This window comes from Gallus gallus, chromosome 5, assembly GCF_016699485.2.
Source record: "Gallus gallus isolate bGalGal1 chromosome 5, bGalGal1.mat.broiler.GRCg7b, whole genome shotgun sequence".
Taxonomy (NCBI): domain Eukaryota; kingdom Metazoa; phylum Chordata; class Aves; order Galliformes; family Phasianidae; genus Gallus; species Gallus gallus.
The window spans coordinates 12,543,720-12,567,067 of NC_052536.1; the positions used below are offsets into that span (position 1 = coordinate 12,543,720).

General features: G+C 42.4%; 1 protein-coding gene and 1 long non-coding RNA gene across 16 annotated transcripts in view; one reads left to right on the forward strand and one right to left on the reverse strand.

Moving 5' to 3' along the window:
• Positions 1-23,348, forward strand: part of OSBPL5 (oxysterol binding protein like 5) — a 160,746-nt gene that overhangs the window by 40,264 nt on the left and 97,134 nt on the right. Inside the window, exons 1-2 of one of the 15 annotated variants that reach the window (XM_046942017.1) lie at positions 21,152-21,502; positions 22,091-22,119. The exons of 10 other annotated variants lie outside the window; for them this stretch is intronic. Coding sequence is in view for 1 of the 5 variants with exons in the window: in XM_046942012.1 (XP_046797968.1) it covers positions 21,434-21,502 (69 nt within the window). In the remaining 4 variants the exon portion in view is untranslated. Of the gene's footprint in view, positions 1-2,690; positions 2,796-11,824; positions 12,058-17,773; positions 17,794-21,151; positions 21,503-22,090; positions 22,120-23,348 lie in introns of those variants that run through there. 4 more of the 15 variants (XM_015286676.3, XM_046942019.1, XM_040701370.1 and 1 more) reach the window with 4 other exon arrangements.
• Positions 91-10,456, reverse strand: LOC124418030. Its single transcript, XR_006939342.1, has 3 exons — positions 9,995-10,456; positions 2,840-2,892; positions 91-2,143 (listed from the first exon to the last, which is right to left on the reverse strand). It is a non-coding gene; the product is annotated as an uncharacterized LOC124418030 (long non-coding RNA).

Sequence of the window (23,348 nt, forward strand, 5' to 3'; positions counted from 1 at the left end):
GGTGGGGTGTGCTGCAAAGCCAGGAGGATGCCATAGCCATGAGCATCTTTGAGAAGTGTGGCAGTGTTTCCTGCCCACAAATGCCCCTGATAAAGTATGTGGCCATGGGTATGTCACATTGCCTCCATGTGCCTTTTTTGTCTCTTTTTGTCTTGGCTTGTGTCTGCTTGGATTACAGGTTCCTTGGTGTCAAGGTCTGCATTCTGTAAGTTCACACAATGTGGCAATGTGCAATGTGGCCTTGGCTTTGGCTAGGCTACTCTGTAATATAAATGAGAGAAATCTCACTGTGTCAGCAAGATAGTGGATGTTAACTCTAAAGTAGCAAAGAGCGGCTGCAGCAGTGCCACTTTCTTCCTCTTCTCTAAACAGACACATCCTCATGAGGAAATAAAAGGGAGGTATACACCAAGAGAGAGACTGAACAATCAGCTGTGACTCAGAAGTCATTTAACCCAAATAATCCCCTCAGTGCTAGATTCTTTTCCCAGAAACGTCCAGTATGTTGCTCTCTGCTATAAAGCTGTCATCACCTGACTTTATTGCATTAATATCAACCTTGCCATGGCCGGCAACTATGGTTAGCAGAAAGCAGTTTCAGTGCCTGCTGCTAATTATTGATAATGTTCTTTCAATTGTTGAACAATGATATTATAAATATACTTCCTACTTAACATTTTGTTCCCTATGTCTGGTATGCTTGCACCATGTTAAAATTCTGATATCAATTCAAATATTACAATCTAGCATTTATTATTCATAAGAACACAAACTGACCATACTGAGATGTATCTACCTTTCTTGGGTACCTCTTGTAGATGCGTTGCCTATTTCTACCCCCACCTACCTCCCCCTGGATAATAGTGTAGAAATTAATTGCTTTAAACAGACTGTGCTTCCAGAAATCTCTGCTTGCAATTTTCAGTCTTCCATGACAAAGATGTGCATAGGCATGAAATCCATATCTGCAATTTGTCCTCACAAATGAAATCACATTGGCTGTAATAGGACTACTAGAAACAGGAACCTTTGTGCTTGAGTCAGTGCTTGGAATACCCAGTTCTTCAAGCTTTTACCACTTACCATATGTTTCTTAGGTGACATGTAAATGCACATGGCTTCTTATCTGGTGTCCTCCTGGCTTCTCTGGTTTCATTTTCCATGCTACATTTGACATCCTGAACCCCTTGAAGTGAATGTGTGTTTTCCACTTGACTTTGTGGCAGCCAACTGTTTTGTTCTGTACGTGTCTCTCACACATCAGCAATACAACTCTAGCCAGAGCTAATTTTGCTGAAAGGACACGAGGATGACTGTTTGCCATATTTAGTGAAACACAAATCCTCATATTAAAATATATTTATGAAACTTCACTGAAGTGAATGGAAGTGAACAGAGAATTGGTGTTCAAGTGTCGCAGTACTGCCAGGGTCATTGTGCTGCCATTGAGCATCTACCATTTTCCCTTGGAGATGTGGTATTGACTTTGGAAATAGAATTTAAGTAAATTTCAGTTTAATAACTCACTTTTCTGCTCGCTGAGTAGATACAAACCCCCAGTGTTTTATAGCTTTTAACTGACAGTTTTGTAGAGGTAATATAATAGCTCTGGTAAAATAAGATTTTTCCTGAACAGGATTTAATTTGCCATAATTACATTAAAAGCTAAATTGAAAGGAGCTTCTCTAGTTAAGATAAGGATAATGAGTAGTTGTGCGGTATTACAGTAGCCATGGCAGGGAAAGAGATTTAAGTTTTGTTCCAGCCGAAACAAAAACCCGCACCAATGTGGTCCTTAATAACTTAGTTTTCCCAGCTCAGTGCTGTCTCCCAGGCCTTGCTAGAAGACCTTACTGCCATTTGAACCTCAGGGCTGCAGCAGTTTGTGGGAGGAGGCATTCCCAGTGAAATGGCAGTGGGTACAGAGTGAAGAATCAGAGGCGGCTCCACGGTGAGCCTGGAGCTAGGTGAGCAGGGGCACTGCACAGGGTGCTGCTGCTGAAGGAGTCAGCTCTGACAGTGCTGTATTGCAGCACGGCTCCTTGCAGGCTTCCATCTCTCTTTTCTTCACCCATGCTGTAGAGCGAGGTGTAGCTTACTGCTGTGTTCTGCTTGGAGCTGCTGTTACAAACCCTGCTTCTCCCTGTGGATGAAAGTAATTTATTTGAAACGGGTCTTCACTGTGTCTAAAGAAGTTGAAGCTGCCAAGAGGAAGCCACAGTGAGTTCCCTTGGTATTTCACCTCAGCTCTGTGGGGTCCTGGCCACCACTTCTCTGCTGCATTCCCTCTGCCTGCTCCTGTTGCTGTTCTCCTCAGAGCGCTGCCAGTCTGATCCATAGGGACTTGTCCCATTTGTGTACTTGTCTTCTGGGTGCTGCACTCAGGCTATTCCCTTACCTCTCAAAGTCTATCAGGAGTGCACATGATGGTACTTGACATTTCTGCTCGGAGCTGGATGTGAACCGGTCACTCTCAGGGGAGAGGTGGTGTGGGAATTACATCCTTGAGCACTCCAATCCCTTGTCTAAAAAGCATTAAGCAACACGGGGCTTTTTTGTCTCTTTCAACAGAGGGTCTTTGTCAGCCCCACTTGATTCAGAAAGCTGAATATTTTGAGCACCAGAAGTTCACACCCTCGTTCCAAATAGCTTGGACTGTAACATAAGAGCTTTACACAGTGAGTGTAGCTGTGCCACTACTACTGTGTGCTTCTCGGTGGGTTAGAAGTATTCCTGAGAAATATTCTCGTCTCTCTCTTCTCCCAGTGATTTTGTACTTCTGGACACAGGCTGAGGTAATGGAAGTAGGACAATTTTTTTGCATTCAGGTTGTTCTTACCTCTGTCATGGACTCTGTGTAGCTGTGGGGAGATAACTTGCATCCCTGTATCTCTGCACAGGAAAAAATGATGAATGCCAGGTCAGTTTTGGAGTGGTTGTTTTTTTATATTTTCCTGTTCTGCTCACCTACAAGAGAGAGGGCCTGAATAGGATCTGATCCCTACTAGGTTTTTTGGCCTATTCTGCCCATTCTGTTCATGCTTGTTTACTTTCTAGATAAAGAAACAAAATGCTTGCTTACTTTCTGGATGAAGCTAATGGGAAATCTTCAGCTCTATCTTTTACTTTATTTCCCCACTGCTGCTTTAGTTATTCTCTTTGCTTTCATTTAATGTCAAGTAAAAATTAAATGGTGAGTTAAATACTGTAGCTCTTAATAATGTTTCTAACGTGACTGGAACTGCACATACAGATGATGCCTGCAGGAAGCCTGGAATTATACAGTATTATTTTCAGTGGGCAGCCCTACTGTGCTATAAGCAATTGGCTCAATGAGTCTCTGAGACAAACTACAGACGAGAGACTTCCAATACTGTAAAAGAAACAGCATATGAAATGATTAAAAAAAAAAATCAGTCAGTCATGAAATTCCTTCATGCTGATTTTGGAAAAAGACCTTGAAATAATTAAGTGGAGAATAAATGTAGTCTTTAGAGGCTAGGAACATTTACCAAGCAGCACAAGCTGCCCACCACAGGATGCCATGCTGTTTGCTTGCAGTGTGGTGAGGTGCAGCACTCAGGAAGCTGGAGAAGGACAGTGTGGTGCTTGGAGAGGGCTTCTGCAGTGTGCTTGGATGGTGGCTATGTGGGTTCACACTGGAAGGCTGAAGTTTGTTTTTTGGACTCTTAATATTATTTTTTCTTCTTAAAGAGACAGGATTATAAACTCTAGTGATCTTATTTGACTTTATCTGCAAGCTACAGTGTTTTAGCCTGGGATTCTTACCTCAAATTTAGTATCTTACCTTAGGCATGCAGTGCATTTTAATTTCTGTTGGCAATTCTTTTACACTCTTCAGTAAGATATGTGAAGGGTAATTATCTTTACAATAAACGCTGTGCTTTTTCTCTCAATCCAGCTTGTTTTCTACCTTCATTTTTCCAGCTTTGACATCTTGTCTCTGAGGAATTGCAGCCTATGATCAGGTGATGCTTTAAGTGTCTTTGATTAAGTAAGTAGGTTGAACATCTTCAGTCTCTTAGTGCAGTTGATTTAAGACCTGAAGACAGCCTTGTGTTTTTTGGGGGGTCTTTTCCAATTTTTCATGGTGGTGTATTTGAGGCACAGATAGCATGTATTAATCCAGCAGTGATCTTGCAGCTGCCACATACAGAAGTAAGGTTGCTTTCTTGCTGGTACTCAGTTTCTTTTCCTACCCTTGTGTAGGCTTGCAGAAGCTGTGCAAACCATATTCACCTGCAATACTTCACTCAGTGCTCAGACTCTGTCAGTAATCTGTAATTCTTTGTAAATCAGAATTGTTTTGGAAAACAAAGGTGTATGTCTGAACACAGAGGAGGGGGGTGTTGGGTCTGATATGCAGCAACGCAATGTTGTTTATCATAGATTGTGCTCCCTGCACTTTAATCATCTGCTGACATCTTGCCAGTAATAAAAAGGTCGGGGGAAAAAGTTACTTCCTACAAATCATGGCATTTGATTGTTCTTATTAAAGGGAGCATGCTTCCTTGGAATGCAATTTCAGCCATCTACAGCCCTGTGAAAGATGAATTACCTGCTGGTACTAATGCATGGAAATTAGAGCATCTCAGACATCCTCTGTATGCTACTGGTATACTGAGCAGTGTGTGGGGAAGATGCTAGAAAGAAATTTCTTGAATGCTGAATAAAATAGGAAAAGAAATGATCATAAATTGGTGCTTAGAAAATGAGATTACATTGATTTAAGACCACTCAGATTTTCTTTCTGCCCTCTGGTCCACTAGGTATTACAACTTAATTTTTTGCAATGGTTGTCCATTTTACCTATTAAGTGCCCGCTGTCTGAAGTACAGTAACTCAGTGACACGCAAAGCTGTATTTTTTTACTTTGCTCCCAGCCTTCCCTACTGATTCTTTTATTTGAGATGCCTCAGTTTGAAACCACAGAACTGTTTTTCTTGTAATATCCAAAGGCCATTCCCAGTACAGGCAGAGTATCTCTGTTAGAGGCAGAGTCGTGGCTTGAATCCAGTAGCAGTGGGGCAGAGGATGAGTGTCGGCAGCCTGGCTGTAGGCACAAGTGCTGGCTGCTATTAGCGCTCCTGTGGGTGCATGCCAGCTTGAGGAGAGCCCCCAGCTCTGCATGGGGTTACTGCTTGTGTGGGAGGCAGGTGCTTGTAGTGGGATGCCCAGTGCTGGTGCTGTGAAGGCATGGAGTTCTGTTGTTTTTCACAAAGATGTGGAGCAGCTGCTATGTTTTTCTTAAAGGAAATGAATAAAAGGATCTTAGAGGAGAGTGCTGGCTTGCTTCTCTTAAAACGTAGTATTTGCTGCTCCCTCTCCATAGATGTCTGTAGAGATGCTTTAAGAAGACATGCCTAGAAAGCTGAATGGTAACAATCATATATCTACAATAGACAGAGGAATTGTGTGCTGCAGTTCATACTGCCAAACCACCTCAAAATGAATTTAAATGTGGATACTCTTGAAATAGGGAGGGTAGAATGGACTGTACTGGGAAAACAGCATGCATAGTCTCTAACATGATTTTTTTAGCCTTCTACAATGCCATTTCCTAAAAGTCCAGTGGGCAGAAGCTGCTTTATTTAGCTGCCCAAGAATTCAATATATTAATTGTTGTTGGACACAAGCCAGATCCACTTGAATTTCTTCCAAAAAGTACTATTTTTGCATCTTGCATGAGTTCAGTGAAAGCATTTTTAGCCAACTCAGTGGATTTTACTTTTTTACAGAGCACTGTCAAAGAACATCACAGAATATCTTGGGTTGGAAGGGACTTGCACTGTAAAATGCTGAGATGTGCTGCAGTGAGCCATGGGCTGTGCAAGGGCTGAAGGAGTGCTCCCATCTTCCTGCCATCCTACAGGATATGGAAAGTCGCATTCACTGTTGCTTTTCTACACTCTTGTATTTAAACTTATTTTGAAAGCTTATAATTCTTGTGTAGAATAACACCGTGTGTTCTTCGATGTGCTTTCATGAAGCATGTTGGGATTCTTCATTCAGCAAATTTGTGCAGGGTGCCTCAACAGGCTTATTAGGAAACCCCTGAGAGTTTACATATTTAGTACACCAAGCTGAAGATTTATGTTCTTTAAAGTATTCTTTTTCTAAATTGACAAATTCTAAATGACTTGCATTTGGAGGTTAGTTCTCCTCTTTGAGATTCTTCCTGCCCTAAGAAAGGATGCAGATTTTTTTTTCGTGAAAGCATCTGGTATTGCTTTTCAGGCTTGTGTGCTGGCGTGTATTTCAAACATAACAGTTATCTCCACCCCTAAATTGTTTGTTTGGGTAGAACTGTATTTAGGCAGGCTGAGAGATCAAGGTGGAAGCTCTGAATGAGACTGGAGGAATGGTTCCAACTTCAGCTCGACAGAAGGGCGCTGATGGGCAGGGTGCTCTGAGGCAATCGTGTTGTGCAATGCTTGTGTGCGCACGGTGGTGATATCTTCCTTACAAGTCTGGCTGATTGATGATCCACTTCTCCCGAATCACATACTGGCGTTATCTCATCCTGGGAGTTTCTGTGGCTCGTCTCCACCCTAGCTTAAAACTGGATTTAATGAGCAGCTTCTGGAAAGTGGGGAGGGAAAAGTACAGCATGGACTGCCACTGTGTTTTTATTTGCACTCATTTTAGTTGGCCTCTTGCTATTTTCCCTCCATCTCCATAGATTTTGGCTAGACTGTTAACAACAACAAAGCAATCAGGCTGTGTTTTTCACAAATGTAATTCAAGAAAATATCTCCCACTTCTTTTGGGGAGGAAAAAGTTATGCAAATATCAGAGGTTATCTCAGTGGTCACAGGAAAGAAAAATGGGGTCACAGAAAAGGAAGGGAGGGTAATAACACAGTACTTGAAATACTTTTGTTTTCATTCAGGTATTTTTAGCTAATGGTCTTTTATTTTCCCCTTTGTATGAGATGATGTGCTGCTGTGCCAAAGCTAGAAACTACCACAGTAGATGTTTGTCCCAGGGCAAAAGAAATCAATTGATGTTGATGCATTCAGGAACTGCTGGTTAAGGTGATACTGACAAAAAATAAAGAAGGCTTCAGCAACTTTCATTACTACTAACGATAAAATCCAAGATAAAATCTGCAGCCACAGTTGAATCAAGGTTTCGTCTATCAGCCTTGCAACATTCTGGAGCCTTTGTTTATTTTCCAGAGCTATAATTCTGCTGTTCCTGACCCCACTTTCAGGTAGACCTGTCACCTTCCTTACCTTGATACAGTATTTCCCAGGAGAGATGGTCTGAATACTTTCAAAGAAATTGAATATGTATTCGCAGTATTTTCTTTAGCTCAAAATGTTTTTTTTTCCTCCTTCTACATATCAGTCAAAATCTCACTGAAATCTTGAGGGAAAAAAACAAATAGGAACAGGGGTTATTAAATCAAATCTTTGAGTTGTGCTTACTGCTTGAATATGTGAAGTCATTATCTTTACATGTGTTTGCTTTCATTTTGGTCTTGTTTTCTGTGAGCCTTCTGTTTTTCACAAGCTGACAGTGTGATGCAAAGGAGCTGGAGTTCAGTGAGGACCTGCTATATTTGTAGGTGCAAGTTATCTGTGCAATTGGGATTTTGGCTTGTGGTGTTGCTCCATGTGGGTCTGGCTCCTTCAGTCCCAGCCCTAGCGTCTCCTTGGCCAACAGAGGGGCTGCTGTGGCTGTGTCTTGGGAGGTGCTTGTTGGTGGCACCTGGAGCTGTACCTCTGAATTGGGATTTGTAAGAAAACTCTCTTTACAGGACAATCTTGTTCATCTTGGCCATCTCCGAAGTTGCAAGAAGAAACGCAGTGCGTTATTTCTGGTAGTTTTCCAGTTGATCTCAGAGAACACTTAAGGAGTTGGTGACAGTGCTGCAAACACATCTGAAAGCATATCCTTATGGAAAAGTTTTTTTTTACTTGCATGTTTTTCCTCCTTTCCTGTTCTTTTAAATATTTGCTTTGCTCTCTGGTGATACTAATTTTATCTCTGCTGGAACAAGGACAGAAGATGGACAAGCTCTTTATCAGGAATTTCTAAGCTTTCCACTATACAAGAGAACAGCTACCCTATAAGCATAAATGTTGGAAAATGTGTGTGGAACTGGAGCAGAGAATCTCTCCCTGTCTCCCGCAGGGCATGAAGAGCTCTAGAACTTCACACTCATTTTCTTCCCGCTTTGGGGCAGTGAAACATCTGGTCAGGCTTGCACATGGTGAGGCAGTGTTTTTTTCCATATCTCTACTTTCTCTGGCAGACCCTACCTTGAAAATTGCTGGAGGTAGCTCGTGGTGGCTATAACTTGCATCATGTAGGGGAATGTGGACCTTGCAGCCAGCCATGCATGCATGGAAATGCAGAGCTGATGATAATTGGGGTCTGGAGTGGCTCCTGCATGCTAAAGAGCCCTAAGAAAGTGGAAATTGAATGGTTTCCTTTTGAATTTTCTTCTTTACACACTGGGGAGCCAGGCCAGGTACGTGTTTAGCACTGTGCCTTCTCAAGGCAAGAAAAGCAGGGAACAGTAATACAACATTATTGAGAAAAGAAATAGCACTGGGCAAAAAACATCCCATTCCTTTCAGAATAGATGAACACAGCCCCAAGACTGCTCTAACTTATATGCTCTCCTTTATCAATGCTGTTGCCAGGGGAAGTAAGAGCATGCCTGCCTGGAGATCCACTGTGCCAAAGTAAATAGTTGCAGTGTATGGCAAGCTGGGATGGCACCAAGGCGTTTGATGGATGAGCATTCCTCCCTGAAGCAGAGGAATATTTGAGAGTTTTGTATTGTACTGCAGTGGAAATTGACTGTTCACTTTTAAAATCTGCTATCGAGTTGCCTAGCTGAGACTTGAATGGGTGATGTAGGAAAAGAAATCACTGTAGAACAGTCAGGTCAGTACCTAAATGACTGTAGTCCGTGATCAGGCTTCATTGCCATTTTATCTTTGACTAAAATTTCTGCTGGCAACTTCCCTTCCCTTACCGCTGTCTCAGTTCATCCAAAGCAAGATGTCTGACATGTTGTGCTTTTGTTAATGTATTGCAGTATTGTCTCAGAGTTCTTATCCTTGATCAGGACAAGATGCTGCTCAGAGCAGTAGAGCTGCCTGGAATGCTGTTGTCGGTGAGCACAGCTGCAAAAGAGCTCTCTGGATGTGAGAGGAGTAAGAGCTGGCTGCAAGCATGGAGGCAAGCTCCTGTGTTGTAATTACAATGGCTGCCACGTTAATTGCTGCTATGCTAGCTTCAGCAGTGTACTTGAAATTAAGAAGGTACTTTATAATAGTGACATTTAACTTGTTTCCATCACCTGCTTTCTTTTTAATTGGCCTGAGCTGGAAATTACCAAGGGGAGCCTTCCTGAGCCATGGGAGGGCAGCAGGCATTGGGCTCCTAGTTCTCCCAGGATATGATCTGTCTTCCTCCTAAGCTGTGGCATCAGGCTCCTCTGCACACCTGCTTGTTCAAGCATAAAATCCAGTGACTGTCTGAGCTGTCCTTTGAAAACTGCTGATGGGAGACTGGACTAAATCTTTAGGAAGATGTGTGTGAGTGAAGGATGCCTCTGCCTTACTATTAAACTTTCAAAGTGCTAGTTTACACTCATCTCATGTTCCCAGGCTTTTCCCTCCAACTAGAAAAGCTTTTTTTGTTAAGTTTTACAGACAAACAAACATCTTTCAAAGCAATCCCCTAGAGTTTAAAAGGAAAAAGAATACTGTGAGATTATGAAATTGCAAGTCGTAGCAGCAGCAGTTAAAACACAAAACACAGCCAACAGCTTTTTAAACATTATCAAAAACTTTCAAGTTTAAGAAGAGTAGCTTTAGTGCAAAAGGAAGCTATTTGCTCAGTAGAATGAAATATATTGGACTTAACCAATGTCAGCTGTACATACACATGCAGATAAGAATGTGAATCTAGGTTTGCCCATAGAAAGTGATGGGGAGCAACAACTCACCTGTTTGAGTGTGTGGTGGCCTTGTGTGCATGCTGTCTCCCTGGGCTGCTGTGTCTCCTTTCTCACGAGGGAGGCAGAGCATGTGGCAGCATGCTGAACTGCAGCTGGTACATGGGGCAGCTTGCTTACAGGTATCTTTTATACAGCACTGTGCCATGCTTTTGCTTGTTTTGTTTAATTGGCAATCTTGGAAAACACTCTTGCCAGTTGATGTGGTGGTAATTAAAGTCACTGTTATACGTTAGGTACTCACTGTTGCTCATTATGTACTCATTGGAGGAAGAAAGAAAATAGGTGATCAAAAGCAAGCTTTGAAGAAAAGGAGTGGCTGTGCCAATTATCTTGGTAAGCTGTTCAGAGAGAGTTAATCCATGTGAGTGAAAGCAAGTCCTCTATGATGCTGTGCCAAGGGCAGGAATTTGAGATCTGTTTGGAAAGTGAAAGTTATAGTCTTGCAGATTATAGCTCCCTAGAAGGAAACATCTTTGTTGAAGTTACATAAACTGAAGAAGAGCTTTTTCCAACTCTGTCATCCACACAATCTTTTCCTCTGGACACCTGGAAAAGGACCACTGCAGGGTAGAGCTAAGACCCACTCTCAGTGGTGTAGCACAGTGGATCTGTGAATCTTATCTCAGTATGTGTATGCCCATATATGTGCACTTGTGTGCATGCTGCCAGAGGAGATCAATGTATGCAGGTACTTTTTTTTTTCTTTTTTTCTTTTTTTTTTTTTTTGAGAGAGAGAGAGAGAGAGAGCAATTGATGCAAAAATGCATTAACTTTCATCTTCCATGGTGACAGCAGAGCTGTACTGATTTATACATCCTGGAGCTCTTGCTGTGTGTGCTGCTACATTTTTATCAGGTGGGAAATGGTCAGATTCAGAAAGGTGACAGACTCTATTTTGTCCATGTTTTCTCATTTTGCAACTAGGATTGAGTTAGATGTTGGAGGCTGAGCTACATTTGCAATACAGTTCTTTTCCCAGTAGCTGATAATTTGTGGTATCGTTCATACATATGAATCACTCTGTCATGCAGCACAAGGTCATTTTCCTCTCTCTGCCTTCTGTCTATCTAAGTAGACACCGCTTCTAGTTCAGAATCCGTGAAATCATTTTCAGTTCACTTCATATTTGGGTTATATTTTCCCACTCCCTTTCCAATTATTGTCACATATTATATATAGGCTATCCTGGAGATGGCATTTCATTTTAGTGCCTGAAAAATGATGCTACGAACTCAGTGATAGAGTGCAAGACTGCAACTTGTAGGACATTTGTGGTTTGTGGTGCTAACCCAGGCAATGCCCCTATATAGCTCATTTGGTTTGCCTTGCCATGTACAGTCACACTCATTTTAGTATGTACTACTACTGTATATTTTTAGTATCTGAAGGAGAGCATAATATAGTACTTTCTGTACATAGATTTTTCTGTAATTATGGAAATAATAAGGCTGGAAAAGACTTCTAAGATCATCAAGTCCAACCATCAACTGATCACCACCATGATCATTAAACTGCAGCCACAGCAATGTCTGCAAGTAGAGACTGATGTATTTGCTTTCCTATACAGATGAGAGTGGAGGGTCCTGGATGTAGATCTAATTGACTTCATTATCCTTGTCTATTGTTGTGCTTGGTCAAAGGAGACCTCAGTATGTAGATATCATTGTAGAGTTTGCACTTGCCTTCCTGGAAAGCATCTATAGAAGAGAATTGATGACCTTAAAGATGGCTATCTCTGAGCACTAGCAGCTTATTTGTCGCAAAGAACAAGTTGAGTAGGTTGGCCCCTTCAAATAGGATGGGTTGCTGGAGCTCAACACAGTATGCAAACAGACATTGAGGCCTGCAGTATCTTTGCATGCTCCTTGCAGAGTTCCCAGCAGTCTGGCTAGAGGGTGCCTCCAGCAGCCCTCCACAGTGTGGATCCTCTGGCTGCTGGTCTTTTCCCTCCTCCGCATTCATTCATTGTGGGAACTGGCTCCCAGCAGCTTCTTTCCTTCGTGCTAATCCATCCAGGGAAAGTCACCACTTGGCTCCAATCTAATCTATCTGTAAGTAATTTTGATTTGTCTATCTGGAGTTTCTTTTCCTTGTGTGTTAGGGATGATTATCACCTTCTTTCACCAAGGTGCTGTAAACTTCCTTCATGTCTACAAAATGCCTTGGAAAACCTGAAGGGCTCTATTTGGTAGAGGGCAAAATGCTGTTGTCAAACAGCAGGATTTTTCAAGTGGAAATCTGTCACTGCTTACATATAATTGAAACCAGGCTTTTCTAGCACATCTCCCTGCTACTGCTGCAGAGCTGTGGGTGCAGACACCCTGTAGTTAAATAAATGCAGATGGAATTTGGGGTGGGGACAAAGTCTATTATCCTTCTATTTTGGAAGGTACTGCTGTTGTCAGTTTTCTGATGGTTGGGTGTTTTAACTGTTTATGATCAGAAAAGCTGCCATTACTTTAAGAAGGCTGTGGGAGTGACCCAGGGAGGGGATGGGCCTGGGCATTTCTGGGAACAAGATCTTGGGACTCCCCTTGCATATAGTGCAAGTGCTTGCAAGTGGTGGTGCTGGGTGGCCTGCACCAAAGCCAACTCAAGGAAGAGTAATGCTTATCAAATAAAGCAGGTCTTTGAACAGATTGGGTATTATGCTTTTCAAATAACAGAGTGTAAATGTCACATTCCTTATAAATACCAGGCACTACACAGCTGCATTGAGCTGGTGTAGCTGTTGTGGTCTACTGGATGGAAGGGCAGGATGGAGCCATTCTCCCCACTGACCCAGAAATATTGTTGATGTTTCTGAGAAGCAATTATCTACATTTCCCCTCAGCCTGAGGCAATGGATCACCCCCTTCTTCACTTGGAGAAGAATGTGCCCAGTCAGTGCTGGGGAAAATCCTGGAATAGCCCAGAAGTGCCAAGCACACTAACACAATACCAGCATTGGCAAACTGGCGTGAATAGCTTCAGAATGCTGTAATGTGGGCTACACATTGAGAGGCTGGTTCCTTGCAAAGGCCACAGATTCATCATTTTGAAACATCGGACCTTTGTTGCCCAAAATAGGCTTTTGTCTTCTTTTTCCCTGGAATGTGGAATTTTTATTTATTTGTTGGCTGTTTTTTTCTTCTTCTTCTTTTTTTTTTCTTTTGTATTTCACAGTATAATCGGAAAAGACTCTGGGCAGTTCACACTGCACAGCTCAACAAGGGAGAGGCTCCTTCCTACTGTCTTGTCAGCCAGAGATGCTTAGGTATAGATGAATAGGTGTGATCCAGGCAGCTCCTGGGACTCCTGGCACAGGGATGCTTTTCCCTCTCTACCTGCTGTGATGTTTTGCATGTGGGGGTTGGGAGAGCTGCTATGGGGCACTTGCGTCTGAAGCTCCAAACCTTGATACCCCTTTTTAGTGGCTTAAGTTGTAATTCAGGCTGTGCCATTTGCATTTTTAGTGACTGGACTGTTAAAATGGGTACTCTCCTTCAGCTAACCTACATGACCCACATATGTATGGATCTTGTGCAAAAAAAAATCACTGTGCAAAGTAAGCAGCAGGGAGCTCTGATTTCCCCCACCTGAAGGTCTCAGCTGTGGTGACTTTCTAATCATTACTTGGTGGGCTGTAAGGTGTGACCAGCGTGGGCATTATGGATATTCTCAGAACAGAAAGAAAATCAATGTCTTACTTATACTTGCGTGCTCATACAACTGATATTAAAGCTAGTAGGTAAGTGTAGCACATACTTCATAATCTCTCATCTGATTTTTGAGGTTGTGGGCTGTGCATGTGCAATGGGAGGGAGTTCAGGGTGTCTCCAGCAGCGTGCTTCAGCTAAGAATTGTGTTTTGCAGATCATCTCCACATTCTGTGGTGTGATCTCCTCTTCTTGTGCTGTGTTTCACATTGTGGAACAGTCCTAGAGAAAGCAAACTGTGTTGCCTTCAGATTAAATTAAATTGTGTACAACCGCTTATGAAAACCAGAAGAAGAAAGAGACCAGATTGAAACCTGTTCTGTAACTTGATTCTCTAATCTGGATTCATCTGCGATCTCAGTAATTACAGTCCGTGAGTTTGGATCTTCGCATTTGCGAAAGATATCAGCCTGTCAGCGGTCTTGGAGAAATCAGCCTGGTGTTGAAGTCATCAACCCACGTGCTGTGTTGGAAGCCTGGAGGAGACAGGTTGTCTGAGGACCTTTCACAAGTGGGGTGTAAGGTTTCTAAGCTGAAATGTTGTGGGTTATCACACTGCTTATAAATTTGATCACAGCAGAGTGAGGCTTTTTTTTTTTTAATGTAGTCACCAATGTAATTGCTGACCAACAAATATCAGAGCTCAGTTTCATTATTGTGAGTCTCCTGTGCTCTAGGTCAAATGAGAGCTTTTCCTCTTTGCAAAACTTTCATTCAGTGTTTGTCTTGTAGCTAACACCTAAACTTATGGGAGACCGTGCTCTCATGCTGTTATAGTGTAATTACTACCTACAAATATTGCAGAGTAAATGTAGGATACTGGAAATTATCTTGGCAGAAAAGAACATGAAGAGCAGACTTTGAAACTGAATCTCTAAATAATCTTTTTCTTTTGGGCTTGGAATCTCTCCTATACAAATTCATTTCATATAAGAAAGAGTGGATTGATTAAAGTTTGTTTTTCTAGCTTTATTCTTATCTCACCTGTCTTCAAGTCTCTTGAATCAGTTCTATGTGCACAAGTTGCTTCCATGGGAGAAAGTGTACATACACAACTACCTCTACTCCTCTGTTTTGTTTTTGTTTAGCTTTTGTTATGTTTTTTGCTTGTTTGTTTTTGTGAGCATGAACACTGCTTTTCCCTTTACTGGGAGTCTGGGTGTGAGTGCCATGTGACTCCCCAAGTGGGTGGCAGAGAGAAGAGGTTGTGTCATTGCTAAAGGCAGGCTATCCAGCACTGGAGGGTGCACAAGAGTGCCTTTCTTGAGCAAGTTTGCAATGTCTTTCTCAGAAATGTCATGTGAGCCCTCATTTCAAATGCCAGCATTTCTTTCCAGTAAGTCAAAAGAAACCTAGCAGCTCTTGTTTCCAGGTTGAGACATGTGAAGGAAAGAATATCCCTGGAAGATATTCAACAAAAGCCTCATATCCGAGCATATCTTCAGGGGAAGTGAATTTCTCCTGCATCCTTGCCACCATGTTAATACAGATTGTATAAAATTGGCCAAGTGAGTAAAGCTTTAAGTCTACTATGAGTCTTATTAGTTCCATCTGAGCTGAATTTGACCAAGTTATCCATGTTACATCATCTTATGCACCTTAGCATAGTGTCAGAGTCTAGGCTGTTGCAATTAGACCCTCATTTCCTGAGTCATGTTAGCTGTAGTCCATGGACCCTACGAATTCTCATTTTGGGGCCCAATCCTGATGTTTCTCTCCAGCATGGTCTTAGTAGTGGAGTGTTTGTCAAACCCTGTGTAATTCAGCTGTAGGGCCAGGAAATCTGCAGAAGGGTAAAGATGTTCCAAGATGTGAGCAGAAACCTCTTACCAACCCAAAAAAGAAAATAGTGAACAGGGTGTTTTGTTTGGCTTCTTGTGGGAGATAGTGGATCGGCAGTGGCTGTGCAATCACTGCTTCACTGCCACTGCTAATGCTTTAGTATTTACATCATATTTTCTACTTGGCCTTGGATGTAGAGTTGTTTAGCATGTGAACTTCTTGCTCTAACTCTTCTTTTTAAGCCAGGAAGCTTTAAACATCCAACCATTCCAGAGTTTGCCTCAGCTTTCTCCCGCACTCCTAAAACCTTTAACAAACTCTGAAGGAGGCGAGAGCTCAGCATCTCATCATCCCACACCAGGCTTTCCTTTACTTGAATGCTCTCTGCAAGTGCTTCTCCCCATTCTCTGTGTGGCTCTTGCCCTGTGTGATAGGAGGATGCACAGTCAGATCTCCAAGCCAAAGGAAAGAGTCCCATATATCACCAGACCTCTGGGATAAGGTCATTTGGGTCATAGAAGTGTATTAGGTGGTAGCGGAACAACTCCAGCTGTCCTCAGTTCCTAAACTCTCCGTTGATAAAATCCTTACAGGTGTTTACCAGTAAAATGGTAAGATGGATCAGAAGCAGCTCTTAGCCATCATCTGAGAATCTTGTTTTACAAACAGCCCGAGGTTTCCAAGTTTTCATAATGTTGGGGAAACCTGATTTATATATCAGTAGGACAATTTGGAAACACTGGTTGGTAAAATCAGGCCATCCGGAGGCTGAAGCTGCATGAGCAGATTTAGAATTAACAAAAGGCTTTTCACTGCGCTCCTGAGTGGTGGAGCCCCTCTTTGGTGCCCTGTGCGTTATGCAAGCACTACTGCAACAGTTTGCAGTGAGGAATCACTGAGATCCTTTCCTTTCATCTGCAGGTTTTTTTTTTATTTTAAGTAGTTTATTATTTTGGCGATTGGCAAGAAGAAAGTTGCTCCTGCTGGGCTGGAACTGGCTGGTGTAGTCTAAGTTGTTGCTTGTCAACTTATCCTCGCACAACTCCCAGGAAGATCTTCTGTGGGGCTTTGCTCCATCTGGCTAAATGCCCTGTTCTCTGTGAGGCACAAACTGAACTGAGAAACAAAGCTATCTCCTACCGTCTGGCTGCTGCTACTCAGTCAAACACCATAAGAAACCAGTTTAAACATGAATCCCAAACTTGATTTTATATCAAGTATAAATAGGCCCTAGAAAATGATACCTTTGTATCTGAAGATTCCAAGTGCTGTTGACTTTTTTTATTATTTTTTTTCCCCACCATCACTGCCCACTTCTGAATATGAGTATGGCCTGTGTCCCAGGCAGACTTTCTCATTATTAGTTATTTCTTAGTAATAACTATTTGCACATATTCTGGTGCTTGAATTGGCCGTAGGGTTTTGGAGATTCTGGTTTGTTCTTGAGTGTTAAAATTTGGAAAATCAGAGTGTGAGTTTTGCCTGCATATGTACAAACAACCCCAAGGTATGTGTAGGGAATGGGGTTCTTTTAGCCTTAAGTTAATTATTCTTTGTTTTATATCTCTGGAACTTGTTGGGAATTAAATCTATATTCCTCAATCTGCATTATAAAAGGAAGCTCTTTTATTGCATGTGTATATTTCTGTTTTCTCTGGACATCTTCTGCAATCTCCAAACTGTAACTACTCTGGAACAAAGGATCCTCTCCCTTTTTGTGTTTTGGCAGCCACAGGATTTAAACCTGCTCAGGGTGAGTGAGAGAATTGGTACTGAGCTGAGAGACTGTGCAGCAATCTAAGGCTGTGCTGGGGCTCCCATCTGAGCACCAGCAATAGAGACAGCCTCTCCTAGGTTTTGTGGATGATGGAGCTTAGGGAACAAGCACTGTTTTTCCTGATGTGTGAGTTTCAGGAACCTGAAGTGAAGCTGCCAGCCCTTCTTCAGACACTCTGGTGACTTGAAGCTGGTACTGAGCCCGGGCACTACCTCTAGGAGCCTGGAGCACAGAGCAGGCTCTCTCATCTGGCACAGTCTGCCTTTCAGTATAGTGCTGAGCCTGGTGTGGTAGTGGGCTTTGTCACTAAGCTGCTGAGGTGTGTTGTTGTCCCCACGGAGGAAGGTTCCACGTGAAGATATGTCATAAATATTGAATTCCTTCTCCCCTAAGGGTGTGAAACAGGGAGCAGTCTGCCATGGAGCTCTGGTGGCAATGATTAACGTGGACCTCAGAATTCTGGGAGCTGCACTGCTGAACTGGTCTGCTATATGTGCAGAAAGGTCTGACATCCCTATAATCGCAACCTAGTAAGTAGTGTGAGGTAGCAATGCTGCTTTTGCCTCTCCTCTGTCATCTTCTCCCACATTTGATGCTCTATCCAATCTCTAGGTAGATCCAAAATGTAGATATAGATGCCAAATTTCTGAGTAGATGGTGCTCTTCTTCACGCTCCTCTCTCATGTCTGCACCAGCTCTGTTAAATGAGATGTGCTTTGAGAAGCAGAAGTGTTAAAATGCATCTAGTAGGGGCTTAGCTGCTTTATCTCTTTTCTTCTTTTGTTCTTCTGAGAAATAGATGGTGAGTAGTTGGATCTTGATGTTGCTATGGTGAGTTTTAAAATACACCTTTGATCATGGTTGATAGGTGCCAGCCAGTATATTAATTCCAAGCTGGCCATATGGTCCCACATTAAAACACCTTGTTTTATTTCTATTTTTTAATTTTGTTTTTACTTATTGCTATTCTTGCTTTGTTGAATGTTAGCCTGTTGGCTAACAGACTACTATTTTGTATTGATCTGTAAGAATTCTGATCAGGTCTGATAGTGCTTTTTCTCTGCTGAACAGCAGCTGGCAGAATGAAATCTGAGTTTCTTTCTGTTTGTGAGAGTAGCAGTTAGGTCACTGTATCTTCCTCAGAGCTGACACTGGCAGCTCTTAGAGTACAGGTAAAAAGTACATTAGGAGGCAAGAGAGGAGGAGAAAGGACGTGTAAGGAGAAACACGGAGTGCTGCAGGTGTGTGCTTAATGATTTAGATTGCTTAAGCCCTCATCTTGTGCTATTTCAGCCTTCCTGTTGCAGTGCTCACTCACACTGAAGTGCACGTATTTGCAGAAGTGATTTTACTGAAAGTGGGAGCCCTCTTATGTGAACAAGTGTTTGCTGATGTGAATAAATTGCATAGCTGAGCCCTGGCATTCATGTTGATCTATTCTGTAGTGATGGGGAAGTGCTGCACTCAGTATTGACTCTTCCAGCCAATTCAGCAGCAGAATTAATTGGGAGGAATCCTGTTTGATTTTCCTTTGGTAGCAGCTGTGAGAAAAGGCCCTAATGGTAGATGTGGTGCTGCATGCAGATTAGTGTCACACCGAGATGTATCTTTGATGTCGAAGTGAAAGGAGAGAAAACGAAGGCTTTGGAGGGGTGATGGGAGCAACTAGAAAGCATTCCTCATTAGGGCGTGGCTGGAGCAGATGAGCAAGGCTTGGGCTCCCTTGAGGTGTGCGGAGGCTGAGCACAGTGCTAAGTTAAATAACCACACTGAAGTGGGAGCATGACTGCTCTGATTTCCCTGTTCTCTGATTGTTTTGATTTAATTAAATAAGTAAATATAAATCTCCCTCCTTCCTCCTTGTTCGCTTCTATTTGCTGCCCTCATCCAGGTTATTTTTGCCATCAGGGTTTTCCCTACGGTGAATAGCCTGAAATTGCCACTGCAGAGTAGAAGTGCCATGGTGCATTGCTGCATTATAAAGGCCCTCAGAGTGCTCTCCTGAAAATCAGTAGAACTACAGAAGGAGACAAGAACAGATGATTTTGGCCTAGCAAGCACAAGCCTACAAACTGATTCATCCTGAAATGTCTGAAGTGACAGCTCATCCTGCCTGTCTTGTTTATGTTGGCCATCAAGAAGTCTGTAGCTCCAAGACCTCTCTAAAGCACTGAGGTCTCCTTGTTGAATTGAAAGTAAAGGCCCTGATGACTTCATCAGGGCTTGGGCATCACCCGATTTTATGCAAATGTCTCAAAAATTATTAAAACATTTTATAATTTGCTTGAATTGCATGCAGGTGTTTCGGGGATGGGTGACTTCATTTGTAAATGCTGCAGTAGGTGCTTGAATTCAGAATCTTTGTCAAAAATCAGCGTTTTCCTCTCTGCCTGGGGGAATTCTGGCCTACCAATTCAGTGATGCTGCTCAGCAGCAAGGTTTGCTGGATGGTTGTTTTGTGGCCTTTGACTTCACTTGTTCTGCGATGGTTAAATGCCTCCTACTTAGGAAAATATTTTGCCGGCCTGTGTGGTTTTATACAAATATAACTGAAAAGCCAAGTGACGGGGAATGTGGTGCTCAGTTATTTTCTGTGATTTATGCTCTGGTTTATCCAGTAAGGCAGCCTACGTATCCAAGAGAACAGTATGAATCTCTGTGAGCAAAGATCACATCGCATTCTGCTATGGCTTGTTGGGTTGGAGGGCTTAATCAGCTATTAGAAGATGATATTGGGAAACATGACTTCCAAAGAGACTGTTCAGTGTTTTGAATCTTTTGTCAGTGCTAATAGAATATTTAAGAGGAAGTGTGCAATTTTACTCTAATCCTTTTGGCTTTATTTTTTCATTTTTGTGTGCTTGCTTTTCTGCCAGTCAATTGCCCACTGCAGCTATTTGCTAGGACTTGCTTATCTAGGCTTCTGTTGTCAGGGCTGAATATTATTATTTACTTGCATGGTAATACCTAGAGTTTCTGATCTGGGATCAAAGCCCCGTTGTGCTAAATATTATACAGACCTAGTTTATTAAAAAGACAAACAAACAACAACAATAAAAACAACCCCTTTGAAGAATTCACTGCTTTAGGAAGGTATGGTTTTACCTTATAATAGCCAGCAAGAGCAGAACAAGGTAACAGGAAAATATTCACATGGAATATAATGAGCAACGGTCAGGGCACACCAACTGTCTTGTTTTGAAATGACAGAAGCTTGTGCCTGCAAAACAGAATATTATAATGACAAAAAAATTGACTTTTTTTCTTTTTTCCCCCACCAGAACAGCATTCGTTACCATTACCAAGTAGGTAAAGAAGGATGTGTCCCAGCAAGCACTGAGTCTGTGAAGTTTCCCTCTTGAGGGAATGGCAGCTTTAAATGTTATCTTCTTCATCTTAAAGGCCTTCTCAGCAAGCCTGCCTGTACCAGTGGTATTTGGCCATCCAAGTCTGGTGTCCTTGGAAAACTTTACCTTGCCCATAATCAGCCTTAATGGGAGGGTGCCTAAAGCCTGTGGGGTCAGGTCTGTTTGGTTTGCTGTCTTGTTTTAGGATTTTTTTCTGTCTTTTTTGGAATGACGGTGTGTTTTTTTTTCTGCCAGAAAGGATATAAACCTCTCTTTCACCTTGGAACTCTGCAGCCTGCACTTCTGTTTTTCTGCTTGCTCCCCCACTTGGCTTTTTGTTGTTGCTGCTGGTGAACTTAATTTCAGAGATGTGCCAGGCTCAGCAGACAGATCCAAATTTAGGTCTATCCACCTTTGAGCAGAACAGAAGGTCTACAGAAAGCATTTCTGTAGTTTAGCTATTCAGAATAGCTAATAACAGAGGCTTACTGGCTTCATATTAGACAGCACAGCATCTCTGGCCCCTGCCATGCTGGGCACTTGGCTCTTCTTTGCACCTTCACTACTTGCCATGGGTGATATAGTGCTGGATGACCATCAGTCCTGGTGAGAAGCTAAGAACACAAGCCTACAGCTGGGGCTGATGTGGGATATGCTGTTTTTACTTCTCAAGGCTATGTGCTGTCTCACCCCATACAGGCCCCCTTCTTTGCTCAACTTCCATGTTGGTTTCTATGCCTTCTAGAGTGACACACCTCTCTCCTTCCTGTTCCCAGTGAAATGCTGGTGCAGTGAGTTTTATTCCAGCCCGGCAGAGAAAATCATGTCTGGAGCAGAAGCTGGCATAAATGGAAGCAGCAGAGATTGTTTTCCTAATGCATACCGGATTAAGGTATATTTCTGTCGTGAGGGCAGTATTGTGTAGCTCTTCAACTGCTTTTGAACTGCAGTATAATTGTAGATAGGAGCTGGGGAAAGAACTGTTTCTGAGCTGTCTGGATGGTGTTGAGGAGCAAGAGGGAAGAGGCTGAAAGTGAACAGGCTGATGAGAAAATGTGGCGTATAAGTAACCATGTGCCTGCTTCTGCAAGACAAATGTCATCTTATGGGTGTTTTAGAGTAATTTCGTTTTAAAATTTGCTGACAGTGAAGTCTTTATTGTTTGAAGTCATTTGTCTTCAGGTTTAACATCTAAGCAATAGGTGAGTTCATAGCTCTCCACAGCTGACTAGAAGCTCAAGTTAAAAGGTACTTTGTAAGCTGGCAGTTGCTTAACTTTGCCCGTGTTCTTTGGTAATACAGCGGGTGGTAAATATATAACTGCAGGAGTCTGCTTGTAGGTGGCTGGTTACTGTATTTCTCCTTAGATATTTTTTTTTAAGTAGCTAATATCTGAGCTAGCGAAAGCTGTGCAAACATAATGCAGTATCATCGGCTGCTTTATTTAATACTCAGGCCTCCTTCACTTCTTTCATTACAGAGATTTGAGCCTGTATAAGTGCTGTGCAGGTGAGTAGCTCCCTGTGCCAGTGCTGCTGATTGTACTGCACCCGCCTTCCTCTGCTTCCAAAGAACTCCCCTGGCTCTGGAAGAACTTGGCATTTGTAGCTGCTCTGGGGCAACTGGGGCGTGCTTCCTCTTTTGAAATCCTGTAGAATTCATTTTCTATTGCAAAATGAGTGCCAAGCATTTTGACACCTGAAAATGTAGCATATGTTTTCTAATTCTGTGGTTGTTGATCAGAAGAAGAACAAGCTGTGCTTTTATTTTTAGTGGTTTCAGGCAGGTTCCAGCTTCTGTTCTGAAGCACTGGTCACAAAGACTTTCTGAGAGGCTTGTAGCTTTAAAGCCTCACCTATGTAGTATTCGAAATCACAACTAGTAGCAATAAAGCAACATTATTGTTCAAAAGTTAATAATTAAATAATAAAGGAGGAATTCCAGCCATCTTTAGCAGTATTATCCTGTAGCCTTCACGTGCAAAGCACATGCTTTTATATATCTTGCTTTATCCTTGTGACAGTTCCTTATGGTGCTTTTTGAATGCGAAAGCTTCACCACAAAATAAAAGCTTTGAGTCTTGCCTGGCATGCTGAGGTCTGTGGGAAGAAGATGGCAGAGTAGCTACTTGAATGATTGCCAACATTGCTCATAGGTCTTGGGTAGAATTAACTGCTCTAAAATGAGCTACCATGGGACCAATACAGTGATTGTTTTGAGCTGCTGAAGAATGCTTTGTCGGGACTTGGGAGTATCACCATCTCAACCATTACCTCCCGTGCCTTCATTTCTTGTTTATATATCGTAGTGTTCCTGCTTATGGTGTTAATGTCAGAGTGCGACATGGGAAACAGCTAAGGATAATTCTAGGACTCTGAGTAAAAGGTAAAAATATCCCTTGATCTGCCCTTTATGAAGAAATTTACCCCTGAGTTTGATTCTGGTTGCTCTGTGCCGCTTCTTCCCACACTAAAATGGTCACTGTTGAGGATACAGTTGTGAGAAGGAGCTGAGTGTGGCTGGTTTGTCTCTGTTAACATCTGTCAGGATCAAAGGGGACTTAGGGGCAGGTTGGATAAAGGGATGAAGGCACACACAGTCCCCTCCCCAAAAGAATAAATAATAAAAATTAAAATTCAGGCTCTTTAGTGAGGTGTGAAAATGTACAGGGCTGCTGCTGGTCTCCAGGTGTCTCTCAAAAGTAATACTGAGCAGAGGTACCTGGAATAGGGTCACGC